Raw genomic sequence first — 16,241 nt, forward strand, 5'->3', positions numbered from 1 at the left:
GGGACACGTTTAACTTGGAGCCTGATTTTCTGAACAGGCCCATTGGCCAGGGTGTGTGGAGACATTCCCCCATTTCTGAACCAGGAAACACCCCCCTGGGCAGGGCTGGGAAAACTGACCACACTCCCAGTGCTGGAGCCTGAACCCACTGGCCAGAGGCTGCTGTGAAATACGAAGGGACGCTGTTGGGATTCCTGTCCCTGTCCCCTGCTCAGAGCTCTGCTTCCCGTATCAGCCTGTGGCTGGCAGGCGTGTGGGAAATGAGAAGACCCTGCCCTGCTCCATCTGCTGTGGGGGACAAGGAGCTCTCACCTTCTCCCCACCCCCTGAAGCCTCCTGGCTGCTCTGAGTGGGGTGGGGGTGGGATTCTGTTTCTCTGGGCCTCCTCCCCCATGACTAGTGAGATTGTGGCTGGGGCAGCAGCGGCTGAGTGGGGGACTCTTGTTGTTTCAGATGCTGGTGACCTTCGAGGAGGTGGCTGTGTATTTCACCCAGGCGCAGGGGGCTCTGCTGGACCCCTCTCAGAGAGCCCTCTACAGGGACGTCATGCAGGAGAACTATGAGACGGTGACCTCGCTGGGTAAGGGATTCCCATCCCCTCGGTTATTAGAAGCTGTGGGGTCTGCATGTCTGACTCTGGTCAGGTTCTTCCCTGGTCAGTTAGATTTGAAGAGAGTGGGTTGCATAGTCCACACATCCATTCTGAAAGAGACTTCCGTCTCCATACCCCCTGCAGTCAAATCAGGGAGTCATAAATGTAATGGACATGCTAATTCATCCCATTCCTCCTGCTTTCAAGGGAGCAGAAGCAGTGCATTTTCCTCTCTGCATTAGCTTTCCCTTACACCCTATTCCCTTTTCTTCCTAGGACTTGCTCCATCTGTGGGGAGGGCTCTGAAGGTTGAGAAATTGGCAGGAATTTAACACCAGAGCTGTTGCTGTGTTAGCAAGTGTCCCCCCCCCCCCATGCCTTTCCCCCCCTCCCCCAGCCCCACAGATGCTGAATGTTCCTACTGGGATTCTGACAAAACTCTCCTACCCTAGGGGCTCAGTGACCCTGTTCCCATCTGTTCAGATTCCACATTCCCCTGCAGGGCATGGGGCCAGCTTAAAATCAGGGAATGTTCTTTGTGACAGATCCTCTACCAATGCTCCATGCACCTGATCTTGTCTGATTTCATTTGCTGAGCAGGATTTGCCGTTCCCAAACCTGATCTGATCTCCCGGCTGGAACAAGGGGAAGAGCCATGGGTCCCGGATCTCCAGGCCTCTGAGGAAAGGGAGAGCCAGAGAGGCACCCGCACAGGTGAGGAGTCAGGGAAACTGACACAGAAACTATCTGACAAATGAAGGAAAAAGCTGGGACTCCCAAAAAAGTGCTGTGACGAGAGCCCTCAGTTCTTCCCCGTCTCACCCAGGTGAGGGCTGCAGTCAGGTGTCATATCATGAAGGCAAATATCAGTCACGGCTTCCCACCCACCCTGTTAGCTGTCGGGAATTTCCTCCCTGACTTTCCTTCCCTGGGAGCGTTTGGGTGGGATGTGGAGGCAGAATCCCATGTCTCCATCTCCCCAACAGTGACTGTGTTGTGTTTCCCAATGTTGAGAAGAAAGGGGAACAGCAGTGACTCTTGTCTGGATTCCCTCTCTCCCGGCAGGCGATGAGACAGCGAGTGAGAACAAAGAGGAGAATCATCAGTCTGAAGGTCCTGAGCAAATGGAACCCCTGGAGACCGTTATTAAAACAGCTGATGGGAATTTTTCCCAGTTCTTGGAACAGGGGGAAGCCTGGGGAAATTGGCACAGGTCAGAGAAGCAGCTGGGAAACCACCCAAGGAAGAAAGGGGATGAATCCATTGAACGTGGGGCAGGATGCACAGATCCTAAGGAAACTGCAGCCCAGCAGACAAATCCCAAGGAGGAGAAACTCTATAAATGCCTTGAATGTGGGAAAAGCTTCAGTGTGAGAACCAACCTTATTACGCATCAGAGAAACCACACAGGAGAGAAGCCCTATAAATGCTGGGAGTGCGGGAAAAGCTTCCATCAGAGTTCAAGCCTCACTAAACATCGGAGAATCCACACGGGAGAGAGACCCTATGAATGCCTCGACTGCGGGAAAAGATTCAGTGTGAGAACAAACCTTATTACGCATCAGAGACTGCACACGGGAGAAAAACCCTATAAATGCTTGGACTGCGGGAAAAGCTTTAGTCAGAGCGCCAGCCTTACCAATCATCGGAGAATCCACACAGGAGAGACACCCTATAAATGCCTCGACTGTGGGAAAAGTTTCAAGGTGAAAACCAATCTGATTACACATCAGAGAAACCACACGGGAGAGAAACCCTACACATGTTCGGACTGTGGGAAAAGCTTCAGCCAGAGCTCAAGCCTGACGAAACACTGGAGAATCCACACGGGAGAGAGACCCCATACATGCCTAGTGTGTGGGAAAAGTTTTAGCGAGAGCTCAACACTTATTAAGCATGGGAGAGTCCATACGCGGGACAGACCCTATGAGTAACTCGAGCGTGGGAAGAGATTGAATGAAAGATAAGCCATTGTTACGCATCAGGGAACCCACACGGGAGAGAAACCCCATAAATGCTTGGACTGTGGGAAAAGCTTCAGTTGCGGATGAAACCTTACGAAACATCAGCAAATACACAAGGGTGGGAGACCCTAGAAATAACTCGACTGTGGGAAAAGATTCAGAGCTCAGACATGATTACACATCAGATAATTCATGAGAGAGAGAAAGACCTTTAAAGCTTCAACTGGTGCTCCTACGGTAGCGAGCATCATCAAATGCACACAGAGAAGAGTCCTGTTGGAGCATTTTGAAAGCTGAAGACATCTATGTGTAGCTAATTCCATGTTGGACATCAGAGACTCCTCCACACAGCAGGGAAATTCTCTGAGTGCCCTGACTGGGGCCGGCCATGGTGACAAACCCATTTCCTCGTTCCCACACACATCAGGGGCGTTTGGCTCCCAAGGATCCAGCTGCCCATCGCTGAGGTGAGGATCCAGCAGCAGCAGAGTACCAGCTGGTCAGTGACCCTCTGGCTCTGCCTGGTCTCAGCAAACCCCAGGCAGAGGAGGAGAAGCCCCCATCAGCCCCTCCCCCCTGCTGCAGTCCTGGCTGCTGAGCTGATGGGCCACTGGTGGGGGAAGGGAGAGAGAGAAACTCCTCCAACTGCTCCCTCTGCCTGGCTGAAGTTCCCCCCTCTCCCTTCCCCTCCCAGCTGGGATCCCCCTGCCATGGAGATGAGGAGAAGGACACTTGGGCCAGGCCACACCTTCACTCTACACACCTGTCCCCACCCCCCATCTTCCACCAGCTCCTGGACTGGGCTCCCTCACTTACCTGGAACTGTCCCCTGCAGGGGGAGTGTCCCTGGGGGCTGGTAACTCCTCCCCTCCCCAAATCCCCCAGGACGCTGGGCTCTGGGGGATCAACCATTAAGGGACCAGGTGATGGGTTATGGGGAGGAAACTGGGGATTGAATGGTTGGGGCTGGGGGAGCTGGGAAGCAGGGGGAGCTGGGTGCTGGGGCTATCGAGTGTAGAGGCGAGGGAGAGCACAGGGGCAGAGAGGTGCTGCCTCATCACTCACCCCCTCTGCCCCCTCTCCCTGCCCCCTCTGCATTCAGACAGCACCACTGAGAGGGGCTGATTCCCACGGGGCCCTTTGTGGGAGGCCTGGAGATCCCACCTCTGCCTCCGCAGCATCAGCCTCTGAGCATCTGTCTATGGTAGGAAAAGCAGTCGGGATCAGCCAGCTCGTCTCCTCTGACCCTCCCCCACTTTTCCTAGTCTAGACTGACCTTGAGCATCTTATCGCATCACCCCATTAGCAGAGTGATTGTTCTAGTCCCGAGTTCTCCCTTTGGGGATAAATTGTCTCATTCCCAGATTCTCACATTGCTCCAGTGTGGGTTTCCCCACGCCCCCATTTTCTCCCTTCTATACCAGAATTACATTTATTTTAAAAAAGCTGGAGCAGGGACAGTGAAATGTGGTGTTTTAGCTGCTATGTTCTTTGCAAGCGATGGGGTGAGTCTGAGGGATTCCCTCCTTCCCCCGTCACTGTCACGCTCCATCTTTGACACAGCAGCCTCTGTCCGACCTTTGGAGAGTTTTATCCTCTCCCTATTCTATCCCTCTGCCTCCCGAAGTGTCACTCACCACAGTGGCCTTTGCTCTGCCAGGAATGGCACATTGATTGCTTTGATCCTAAATCAGACTCCTGAGAGCCAGAGAAAAAGGTGTTGCAGACCTGGAGGGGGAATTCAAATGAAGCCCAAAGCACAGCGGGAGGTTTCTTAGCTTCAATCCCTGTTTCCCTTTATTGGTAAAATGACTTCTGGGATTTCCCAGCTAAATCCAGATCATTTGTCCATGGGAAGGTTCTCCCCTCCCCTTCCTTGCTCTGGTTAGGGTAATGCAAAAACTTTTGTAAATTACACAATCAAATAAGGACGTGCTGAGTAAAGCAGGTGTAGCCAGATCAGAAGAAAATGGGTCAATTTATTTTCCTTATTTTGAATTTGAAGATTCTCTGGGATTTCACTTTATGAACACGTGAAAGTGTTTTATAGCCCACCCTGGATTGTGGGGTTTTTCTCTCCTTGGTGAAGGCTGTTTGGTCATGTACTTTGATATTAGTTTACTTTGACAGGATGTAGCTCTGATTTATTGGAGACTTCACAAAAAATTGATCATTTGCCAGAATAGTCCTTATGTATTTTTGTCACCCTTTTCTACCCTTCCCTCTAAAGATTTCAATGTGGTTTGAAAATTGAAAACGATCAATATCTATCAGCACACACACTGAGGGTGAGTGCCAGATTTATACTCCGAGGGATGGAGACTGAAAGAAGAAGGAAGTTACTGTCTGATCCCTGCAGAGATATGAGATGCAGTCAGGAGGAGGAGAGCAGGGTTTGCTCTTCAGAGCCAGACAGATGAGGCTGAGAACTGTGAACTCACTGTACTGGGACCAGAGAGAGACAGGAATTGTCCTGTGAGTCCCTGAATTCTAAATGACTTTGAATGATGCCCCTAGAGGAATGATCCACGGAGGGGGGGACCATCTCCTGTTTGCAGAGAGGCAGAATCTGGGCAGAGGCGAGAAGGAAGCCAGGGAAATGAACTGGCCTTGCCAGCCCTGAAGCCAGGCGAACCTCTGTCACCAAGAGGCATAAGTCAATCCTGGCAGCCCAGCTAGTCACTCCCCCAACATCCATTTCCTCTGTGCGGATGAGAGACGTTCTGTGCTCCACTCACCCCACACTGCATCCATCTTCTAACCTGAGCTCCCTGGGTTTCCTGCTCTTTTGTGACTGGGTCCCAGCGTCTGTCGTGAATTGTCTGCACTTTTCCACCGACTTTAACTTGTTCCTCTTTCCCTGCTGCCTGCAGATGCTGGGAGAATCCATGTGCTGGCCTGGGGCAGAAATGCGTATTTGTGAGCTGGTGCTAGGTGGGGAGAGGGGATGGTTAACTTGTATTTCTTGCTGGCTAAGAATAAAGTAGAATTTAGCTTCTCAAACTCCCTGTGGCCCTTGTCTTGAATAATGGGAAAAATGATCCCAGCAGCTGTATCTCTGAGATGTTATTTCTCCAGCCTTCACCACGGCAGACTGCAGACCAGAGCTGCCAACTCTTTGGATTTTCAGACTCGTCTGTGGGGAAAATCCATCATCCGCAGGGGAAACCTCCTCTGGCTGTCCTGTTCCATTCACTTTTCTCCTGCGGAAGGAGGGTCAATGAGCCTGGGGAAGGATCTTTTTCTTTTAACCTGAATTGAATTGTGGAGAGGAGCAATAATCTGTGTTGTGAAGTACTTTGAGATCTACGGATGCAAAGCACTCTCTAAGAGCGAGGTATGGTTTTCATTTATTTTCCCCCAAGCCACGTCAGGCCCTACACTCAGATCGATGGCCTTTGTGTGTTCGGAGGTAATGCAATAACTTTCGATTGCTGCATCTGATCAAATCATGCATTTCAGGGGATGTTGGTGGCAGGCAGCCAGCAGAAGATGGCTGGTGATATTTTGGTGAACATCAGAAAACTGCAAGCAGAAATGGGGCCTTTCTGGCATCTGGGCACTAGACCCCCCTGATTCAACCAGGTCTGCAATTGTCCATAGATCAAGACCTGGGTTGTGGCAGCCACTGAGGGTTTTTTTTTGTGGATGTTAAAAGTCTGATCACTCTAGAAACTGTACAGCCTGATCAACAGTGGAAAGAGACTAAGAAAGAAATCCCACCACCTCCATGGGGGGCATGGATCAATGTACACGTCTCACTCCCCGTCAGTACCCAGCCCGGGCCAGGGAAGCTAATGATCCAACCAGCGAACCAAATTCAATGATGAATCCGGCTCACGTGCCAGCCATGGGCAGTAGGTATCAAAGGCCGGGGCAGGCTAAGCCTCCCCTAACCCAGGCCATGGCCCCACCCATCTTCCACCCTGAGGCCCTGTCTCCCTCCCCCTCTTCCCTGAAGCTGGTGGGAGCCCAGTACCAGCCGGAAGCCTGGAGCTCAGGCCCGCCATCAGCCAGGGGCTGGGGCCGTCCTGGGCGCCTCAGGTCGGCCCAGGGATCAGGCCAGTGGCCCGGGCTGGTGCGGGGGCTGGCCAGTGGCTTGAGCAGCTGGGACAGGTGGGGTTCCTCTGGCCACAGGGGGGAGGCCTCGGGGCTCTGGCCATTGTGTGTGTGTGGGAGACATGGGTGGAAGGGGTGGGGCCTGTGTGTTAGCCTCCCTGAAGTGGGGATTCACTCACCGCCTGTGCACTAGGCACGTTGTGTGTATGCTAAGAAGAAGACCGCCTTCATGCCGGGTTTTATGTACAATAGCCCTGAGGTTTAACTCTGCAGCATGCTTCTCCAAATCAGAAAAATACCTTTCTTTTTAGTGTGCCCAAATTTAACAGAGAGATTTCCAAATGGGAGCAAAATGTGACAGGCCGTGGTCCCCCTCCATCACAGCTTCCTAGCCCTGCACTAGAGGATGGGGAAAGGCAGAGGCAGCAAATTGCAATAGGGCAGCAAAAGAGACCAGCTAGATGTCAGGAATTGCTCTGCGCAGAAAATTGTGCCTGCAGCAGTTTGTAACGTTGCGCTGGCCTGGAGAGGGGCAGTGGGGATGCCCTGGAGGTGGAGTGGATGTGAGGGGTTAGTCTAGCCCTACAAATAACTGAACGTACCTGGTGGCACAGCAGTGACAATCCCTGACCTGGCTTGGGGAGCAGACCGTTGTAGCCCATAGAACTGGCTTTAGTGTTTATTTTATTCAGCAGTAACGCAAGGAACCTCCAGGCCTGTATCCTATAAGTAGGGCCCTACCTAATTCACAGTTGTGAAAAATGCATCATGGACCATGAAATCTGGTCTTTTGTGTACTTTTACCCTATACTATACAGAGTTCATGGGGGAGACCAGCGTTCCTCAAACTCGGGGTCCCGGTCCGAAAGGGGGTCATGGGGAGCGGTTGCAAGGTTATTGTAGGGGGGTCATGGTATTGCCACCCTTACTTCTGTACTGCCTACAGAGCTGGGCAGCCAGACAGTGGCGGCTGCTGGCCAGGAGTCCAGCTCTGAAGACAGCACCCCACCAAAACAGCACAGAAGTAAGAGTGGCAATACCATACCAGGCCATCCTTACTTCTGCGCTGCTGCTGGCGGTGGCTCTGCCTTCAGAGCTGGGCTCCTGGCTAGCAGCCACCACTCTCCAGCTGCACAGCTCTCAAGGCAGCGCTGCTGCCAACAGCAGAGCAGAAGTAAGGGTGGCAATGCCATGACCCCCTACAATAACCTTGTGACCCCCCCCCCACACACACACACACACAATCCCCTTTTGGGTCAGGACCACTACAGTTACAACACGTGAAATTTCAGATTTAAATAGCTGAAATCATGAAATTTACAATTTTTTTAATCCTGTGACTGTGAAATTGACCTGAATAGAGCCTGAATTTGGTAGGGCCCTACCTATAAGACACTGGCTTCAGCAGTTAGCATAAGGCTCGAAGCCTATGACCTTTGGCACAGATAAATGGCCCTACGGCTACCCCTCAGTTTTGGGGAGCTGCGAAGAGGGTGTTTAAGAGGGAAGTTTGTCCATGACACCAGTCAGCCACAGGAACGTGAGCTAACACCAGCTCTGGGATATCTTAGGATGGGAATGTCCGCAGATGTCTGACCACCAGAGTGCCATGGCAATGAATTGACATATAGAATAATAAGCTGAGATCATTAATATACTAACCTATAGGAGAAGAGCACCCCAACACTAGCAGGGTGTGGAAATACACATAAGAAAGAGGGGAGAAACCCCCATTCAATATGCATGGGACAGAGTAGCGTCAGCATAACATATTATAAAAGTTGTATCCCAGCCCGCATGCGGGAGGATAGAGAGATGTAGCTCTTGGGAGGTGCCAGGTTGATGGCCGCAGGTGCTGATGAAGGTGATGGTGATGATGAAGATGATGGCTAACATTTCAGGTTGTGCTGCAAGGGATGGTGTGAGTATGTGGATGGACAGATGGACAGTCTGTGTTATCTCTATTTACCTTACTGTGCTGGAGTGTTTGGGACTTATCTACATGTATTAATAAACTGTTACAAATACAGAAGTGTTCCTATAGTGTGAGTGTTGCAACCGTGCACATTGGGGTCCCCAACTGATCAAACAGTAATTTTAGTAATACTGGGCCTCATCTTGGGACAAGACCCTGTCAGACCTCAAAGTGATAACTTCAATGTCATTAATATAGGATTCATCCATCGGGTGGCTAAACCTTGTAGGTCCAGCCCAGGGCTAGTAGCTAGGGAGCATGATATGGAGACAAGAGGCCATATCTGACCAACTGCTCCCTGGTCCAATCTCTCACCAGAGTGAATCACACATGGAGTCAGTTTCACTGGGAAATGTGTCTTCTGCCCCTCTGGGCTCCCTCTCTAGGACCAGGACCCTATCACGTCACACCTGGGTACTCCTTATTGGGAACTCTCTGGAACAATCCACAATCTTCCTAAACATCCCTCCCTCTTCTTCCCCCCTCCCCTGGATCCTGGCCTTTCTGTCCCCCCATTGATCCTGTGGTTTCTAGGCAGGATGCCTGCATAGCGCTGAGAGAAGCTGCCCGTGCCCAGGGGTGGTGGGAGCCCAGGGGGCAGGGTCTGGGGCAGGGGGCTGCAGCGCGATGGGTTGATCGCTAGGACCCAGGAGCAGCTGGGAGGCGGCTCTGGGGGGAGCGATGGCTGGGGTCAGGCCCGGCAGCAGGAAGTGACTCGCAGCCGCTGCGGTGACTCTGGCTCCCGGCGAGATCCCCGAGCCCCGGCGGCTGGTGCTGGGAGCCCGGAGCCCGGGCTGCAGCCGGGAGAGGGGAATCTCCAGCAGGGCCCTTCCCGCTGCTCCCCAGGAGCCTCTCCCAGGGCAGAGCCCCCAGCCCGGCCCGGCCCCTGCCCCAGGGGGCCCCGCTCGGAGGGAAGGTGAGAGAGACCCGCCTCCCCCCCGTCACCCCCGGGCTGCAGGGGGAGGTTTGGCCCCAGGCTGCTCCCAGCGGAGCTGGCTGCGAGTCTCTGCCCTGGGCCCGGGAAAGCTGCCGCCAGCTCCCGGTGTGGGGGAGGGCAGAAGAGGGTGGGAGCCGGGAGGGGGCTGGAGAGGGGCAGGAGGGGTGTGAGTAAGGGAGGTTGTGGGGGGAGAACAGGGATGACTGAGAAGAACGTAAGAAAGGGGGATGGGATGGGGAGCAGGGGGCAGGGGGTGCGCTGCATGGAGCATGAGGCGATGCAGGGGAGCCAGGGGAACAAGGCTGGACTAGAGGGAAACTCTGAGTGTTGGGATATTGCAAAGGAAAGGGGGGGGTGTGGGGAGAAAGGGGGATGGGGAGGATGGGCAGCAAATGTGAGAGGAAAAGGAGACTGGCTGGGGAAGGGAGAACCGGAGGGCAGGGAGAAGGGTGGGGAGAGATACAGTGGCGGCTCCCCCATCATCCTATGGATTTAGAGCTTAGCGAGTGTCAAACCCGATTCACTGTTCGCAAGCATGAGGTGTGAGTCCTGATGGGCAGATGAGATCAGCACCTGTCTGCCTGTCCCTGAAGGCTCCAGGGCCAGCACTGGGAGGCTCAGTCAGACATTAGCCGCTGTCACCAGAGGGCTCTGGTTATTGCTAAGGGAGAGCAGGAGGCGGTGGGTGTGTCTCTCTCTCTGCTCCTGATATTAGAGGCTTGGAGTTGAGCTTCCTGGGTCAAACGCTGCTGCCTCCTGCATTTTGATGTGGGAGCGCAGAGTGAGCAGTTGCTGCTCCCAAGCGGGGTCTGTGCTGGGAAGAGACCTGCATTAACCCTCTGTCTGTGCCCAGCCTGTGAAACCAGCCCCTGGGGCAGCCCTGGGCTCTGCTCACACCAGCCCCTGAGCTGCAGGTGAGGAGAGACTCGGGGGAAAGGGCTGGGGCCGGGCAGGACAGTGACTCTGCACAAAGGGCCCCTTTCAGGGACAGCTGGTGAGTTTGTAGTAGAGGGAGAGCGAGTGTCTGCAGGTCCCAGAGCTGCTGCCCTCGGTGACACCCCCAAGCTCACACTCCTGCTAGCAGAGGAAGTAGTTGATCTCTCTACTGGAGAGCAGATGTAAATGGGGCAGTCACCAGTTCTCCTAGACAGAGGGGAGGGGACAGAAGGGGGGAGTGGAGAGATGGAAAGGAGCAGCAGGAGTAGTGAGGAGAGAGGCTCTCAGCTCCCAACCTGCCCACTGCATCATCACCCTGGGCAGACTGACTTTCCTGGGAGCAAAGTGAGATGCTGACAGAGGACAAGCCAGGTCCTGTCTCTGCCAGGTCCCTGTGCTGCTGGGGGGATGCACCGCCCTTGAGGACAATGTCAGGCTCCTTTGATTCTGCTTTCCCTAGTGTTCATCTCAGAGACTCTTGTGCCAGACATGACAACAACCTGGGCAAACCTTATGGAATTAAATGAATCTGTATTGATTGAAGTGTAAGTATTGGGGGAGTCCATTGTATCAAAAATGCAACTGTTAGTGTGCTGTTGCGGGATTGCGTGGGAGTTCTCTGGGTGGAAGATGGGACTGATGCAATCTCTGGGAGATATTAGGGATTTCAAAGGTCTTTGGGAACAATACTAGTGTGATGGATTTCCTAGGGAATACTTGGGGGTGAGGGAAATGCACTTTGAGCAGAGATCCGCTGGCTGATTGCCTGCTCAGGGTCTCTTCAAAGAGCCAGACAGGACGAATGAGTGACTCTTGCCTACACTAGCACTTAATGCCAGCAAAACTTACCTTGCCCAAGGGATGTGAAAAAAAACACACACACCCCTGAGCGACGTAAGTTTCGCCGACATGAGTGACAGTGTGCACAGCGCAGTGTCGGTGGGAGAGCTTCTCCCACCAATAGAGCTACCACTGCTTGCGGAGGTGGCATTGTGATGTCACTGGGGAAGAGCTTGGGAGAGAGCATAGAGCGGTGACACGAGCGAGCTTACAGCGGCATCGGTACAGCTGTAAGCTCACCAGTGCAGGCATGGCCAGAGCCATGGGTTCTCATTCTGAGCAAAGAGTGTGATGCACCTGAAATCCCAGGGAAATGCCATGGTGGGGCTTTGAAACTTTTGAAGGCCTGTTCCTGCCCGAGCTCCTGTGGCGGAGAGGGGGTGGTCTCTGGGAAGTTATTAGCATGCATGTAGGTTCTTTTATTGTTTTGAATATGTTTATATATATATATATATGGAGATATATCTATCTCATAGAACTGGAAGGGACCTCCAAAGGTCATCAAGTCCAGCCCCCTGCCTTCACTAGCAGGACCAAGTACTGATTTTTGCCCCAGATCCCTAAGTGGCCCCCTCAAGGATTGAACTCACAACCCTGGGTTTAGCAGGCCAATGCTCAAACCACTGAGCTATCCCTCCCCCAACCCATAGTGCTTTTTTCCTATAGTGCTTTTACCATAAGAATGAAATAAGCCTAGAAAGAGCTGTGTGGAAAATTATCTCTGGGGGAATTACACTGTATGATGTCAGAGCAGAGGAGTAAATCAGGCCTCCTTACACACTCAGGGAACAGCCTAGAAATACCCCAGTCAGAAGGGAGAGAGACGTGGGTCTCCATCCACAAGAGGCGATAGCTGGGGAGCTGCCCAGTCGGTGCCCTTGCTGGATCACTGAGTGTAAATACAGGAGCAGTTGCCCTGAACTGTGACAGCTCTGTTGCTGGGAGAGTTTAGAAGTGTTAGTGGGTTTAGCCTGCTAGGAGAGGCCAGGTCTGTGTTGTAAGACCTGGTCTACAGTTAACAATCAGATCCATCTTTTGCATCACTCAGGGCTAGGAAGAGTTTTAAGCCCTGAGCTAGTTAGGTCGACCTGAACATAAGAATGACCCTATTGGATCAGACCAAAGGTCCATCTAGCCCAGTATCCTGTCTTCTGGCAGTGGCCAATGTCAGGTGCCCCAGAGGGAATGAACAGAACAGGGAATCATCAAGTGATCCATCCCCTGTCGCTCATTCCCAGCTTCTGGCAAACACCGTCTAGGGACACCATCCCTGCCCATCCTGGCTAATAACGGTTGATGGACCTATCCTCCATGAACTTACCCAGTTCTTTTTTGAACCCTGTTATGGTCTTGACCTTCACAACATCCTCTAGAAAAGAGTTCCACAGGTTGACTGGGCATTGTGTGAAGAAATACTTCCTTTTATTTGTTTTAAACCTGACCTCCATTGTGGATGCAGCTTGATAGAAAGAATAATTCTTCCATTGAACGAGCTACTGCCAATTGGAGAGGTGGATTACCCACACCAATGCACAAACCCCTTCCATTGCTGAAGGCAGTCTCCACATTACAGAACTATAGCAGTGTGCCTGTAACACTTGTGGTGTGGACATAACCTGAGTGTATTCCCAATGTGGCAAAGTCTAGAGCGTCTGTCTGCAGGAAGAGAGCCTGGGGGGAATCGGGGTGTGAAATGGACTCAAGCCCTTTCTGAAACCTCCCCCATCGCCCCTCTCGCCCTGACAGGCTGAGGAATCATATCCACGTTTCGCTCCAGGAGACAGGGAAGGGAAATGGCTGTGATGGAGCCAGCTCAGGTAGGGGATTTTCAGAGAGCTGCTGGTGCTTTTGTTGTGGAGGGGGAGGGGAAAGGGTGTGATAAAGCTGGTGGGACTCATTCAGCTTGGGACCTGATTTCTGAAACAGGAAACACCCCCCCCTGGAGCCTGAACCCACTGGCCAGAGGCTGCTGTGAAATACGAAGGGAAGCTGTTGGGATTCCTGTCCCTGTCCCTGGCTCAGTGCTCTGCTTCCTGCATCAGCCTGTGGCTGGCAGGTGTGTGGTAAACGAGAAGACTCTGCCCTGCTCTGTGTGCTGGGGGCACAAGGAGCTCTCACCTTTTCCCCACCCCCTGAAGCCTCCTGGCTGCTCTGAGCAGAGTGGGGGTTAGATTGTCATACTCTGGCCCTCCCAGAGCTTTCTCTTTACTGACTTTCTCCCCTCCCCCCACCCCCACAATGAACAGTGAGATAGTGGCTGGGGAAACAGGTGCTGAGTGGGGGACTCTTGTTTCAGATGCTGGTGACCTTCGAGGAGGTGGCTGTGTATTTCACCCAGGGACAGGGGGCGCTGTTGGACCCCACTCAGAGAGCCCTCTACAGGGACGTCATGCAGGAGAACTATGAGATGGTGACCTCGCTGGGTAAGGGATTCCTGTGCCTTCAGCTATTAGAAACTGTGGGGTCTGCGTGTCTGAATCTGGTGAGTTCTTCCCTGCTCAGTTAGATCAGAGGGTAATGGATCCCAGAGTCCATAGACCTAGTGTGGAGAGACTTTCATCTCCATGCCCCCTCCAATGGGATCGGGGAGTCATAAACCTGATGGACACGCTAATTCATCCCCATCCATCCAGTTTTCAAAGGGGCAGAAGCAGTGTATGGTCCTGTTTGTATTATTTATCACTTGTCTGTACTGTTGGTGTGGCCCCGTTCATCCCAGGATAGACGGACAAAAGGTGGGGAAGGCAGTACCTTTGATTGGACCAAATATGGTTGGTGAAAGAGAGAAGCTTTTGAAGCTTGTTATTTTGTTTTGGATCACTTGATGATCACCTGTTCTGTTCATTCCCTCCGAAGCAGTTGGCATTGGCTGCTGTCGGAAGACAGGACACTGGGCTAGATGGACCTTTGGTCTGAACCAGTGTGGCTGTTCTTATGTTCACCCACAGGAGATGGCCCAAGAAAAGATATTGTGTCACCCACCTTGTGTCTCTTATTTTACACTCACCATCCCCTATGATCCTCCATTGCTGGGACTGGCTCCAGCCAGAGGGCTCTGGAGGTTTAGAACTAGGCGGGGGTTTGACACCAGACCTGTGTCTGCATCAGCAAGTCCCCCAGAATGCACAGATCCTGGAAGCCCCCAGTGAAGCTGTGACAGCTCCTCCTCTCAACCCCCCCACAGACATCTGCCTCTCCCTGGGGGCTCAGTGGCCATGTCTCAGTTTAAGATTCCACATCTGCATAATTACAGTGATCATGTTCCCGTCCTTTTGGATTCCACAATCCACCAGCTCAGCTCGGGGTAGGGTGACCAGATGTCCTGATTTTATAGGTACAGTCCTGATTTTTGGGTCTTTTTCTTATATAGGCTCCTATTACCCCCCACCCCCTGTCCTGATTTTTCACATTTGCTGTCTGGTCACTCTAGCATGGGGGCAGGTTAAACTCAGGGAATGTTCTTTGTGACCAGTACTCTCTCAATACTCCATGCACCTTCATCTTCCTGATGGACTCCCCCACTCCGAGCAGGATTTCCCATTCCCAAACCTGACCTGATCACCCGGCTGGAACGAGGGGACGAGCTGTGGGTCCTGGATCTCCCAAGAGGCAGACACACAGGTGAGGAATTGGTGAAACTGACACACAAACCATCTGGCGAGTGAATGAAAAAGCTGAGACCCAAAGGTGGGCTGCTATCAATCTCCTCGAGGTAGCCAGCCAGTATGGTATCATCATTGCAGATATCACCCATGGCTTCCCACCCATCCTTTAGCTGTATGAAGTTTCCTCCCCGACTTTTCTTGCCTAAGAGTGTTGGGCGGGATATGGAGGCAGAATCCAATTTCTCCATCTCCCCAACAGTTATCGTGTTGTGTTTTCCCCTGTTTGCTGCTCCCCGTTCTGTCCGGCACAGGGAATGACTCCTGTCTGGATTCTCTCTCTCTCCCAATAGGTGATGAGACCATGATGAGTGAGAACAAGGAGAAGAATCCACAACAGGTAGATCCCGAGCAAGTGGAACTGCAGGGGAACTTTTTGAGAAGAGCTGAAGGGAATTTTTCCCAATCCTTGGAACAGAGAAAAGCTTGGAGGAGTCAGCAGAGATCAGAGAGGCAGCTGGGAATCCACCCAATGAAGAAAGAGGATGAATCCATTGAATATGGGGTAGGATGCAAGAATCCCGAGGAAACCTCAGTCCAGCAGACAAATCCCAAGAAAGAAAAACCCTATAAATGTCTCAACTGTGGGAAAAGCTTCAATCAGAAATCGAACCTTATCGCTCATCAGAGAATCCACACAGGCGAAAAAAACCATAAGTGCTTGGACTGTGGGAAAACTTTCAGTGACAGCTCACAGCTTATTAAACATGGGAGAATCCACACAGGAGAGAGACCTTATAAATGTCTGGACTGCGGGAAAAGCTTCAGTCAGAGCTCACACCTCAATACGCATCAGAGAGTGCACACAGGAGAGAGACCCTATAAGTGTCTCAACTGTGGGAACAGTTTCACGCAGAGATCCATCCTTATCAGACATCAGAGAATCCACACTGGAGATAAACCTCACAAATGCCTCGACTGTGGGAAAAGTTTCGCTCACGGATCAACCCTTAGTTCACATGAGAAAATCCACACAGGAGAGAAACCCCACAAGTGCTTGGACTGTGGGAAAAGCTTCATTCAGCGATCAGCCCTTACTACACACCAGAAAATCCACACAGGAGAGAAACTCTATAAATGCTTAGACTGTGGGAAGAGTTTCACTCAGCGATCAAATCTGATTTCACATGAGATGATCCACAAAGGAGAAAAACCCCATAAATGCCTGGAGTGCGGGAAGAGCTTCTGTCACAGCTCATACCTTCTTAGACATCAGAGAATCCATACAGGAGAGAGAAGCTACAAATGCCTGGACTGTGGGAAAAGTTTCACTCAG

General features: G+C 52.3%; 2 protein-coding genes and 1 pseudogene across 3 annotated transcripts in view; all 3 read left to right on the forward strand.

Annotated features, from left to right (window-relative positions):
- LOC117887093 overlaps window positions 1-7,557 on the forward strand; it is a 50,144-nt pseudogene extending 42,587 nt beyond the window's left edge.
- LOC117886991 (zinc finger protein 445-like) overlaps window positions 1-16,241 on the forward strand; it is a 731,357-nt gene that overhangs the window by 43,966 nt on the left and 671,150 nt on the right. The window lies entirely within an intron of this gene.
- The window catches only part of LOC117887018 (zinc finger protein 585A-like), a 54,181-nt gene continuing 47,200 nt past the window's right edge, over window positions 9,261-16,241 (forward strand). Inside the window, exons 1-6 of the mRNA XM_034789251.1 lie at window positions 9,261-9,506; window positions 10,924-11,008; window positions 13,050-13,120; window positions 13,600-13,726; window positions 14,835-14,924; window positions 15,259-16,203. Coding sequence (XP_034645142.1) covers window positions 13,097-13,120; window positions 13,600-13,726; window positions 14,835-14,924; window positions 15,259-16,203 — 1,186 coding nt within the window. The 5' untranslated portion in view covers window positions 9,261-9,506; window positions 10,924-11,008; window positions 13,050-13,096. The remainder of the gene's footprint in view (window positions 9,507-10,923; window positions 11,009-13,049; window positions 13,121-13,599; window positions 13,727-14,834; window positions 14,925-15,258; window positions 16,204-16,241) is intronic.

This window comes from Trachemys scripta, chromosome 14 (assembly GCF_013100865.1).
Source record: "Trachemys scripta elegans isolate TJP31775 chromosome 14, CAS_Tse_1.0, whole genome shotgun sequence".
Classification (NCBI taxonomy): Eukaryota; Metazoa; Chordata; order Testudines; family Emydidae; genus Trachemys; species Trachemys scripta.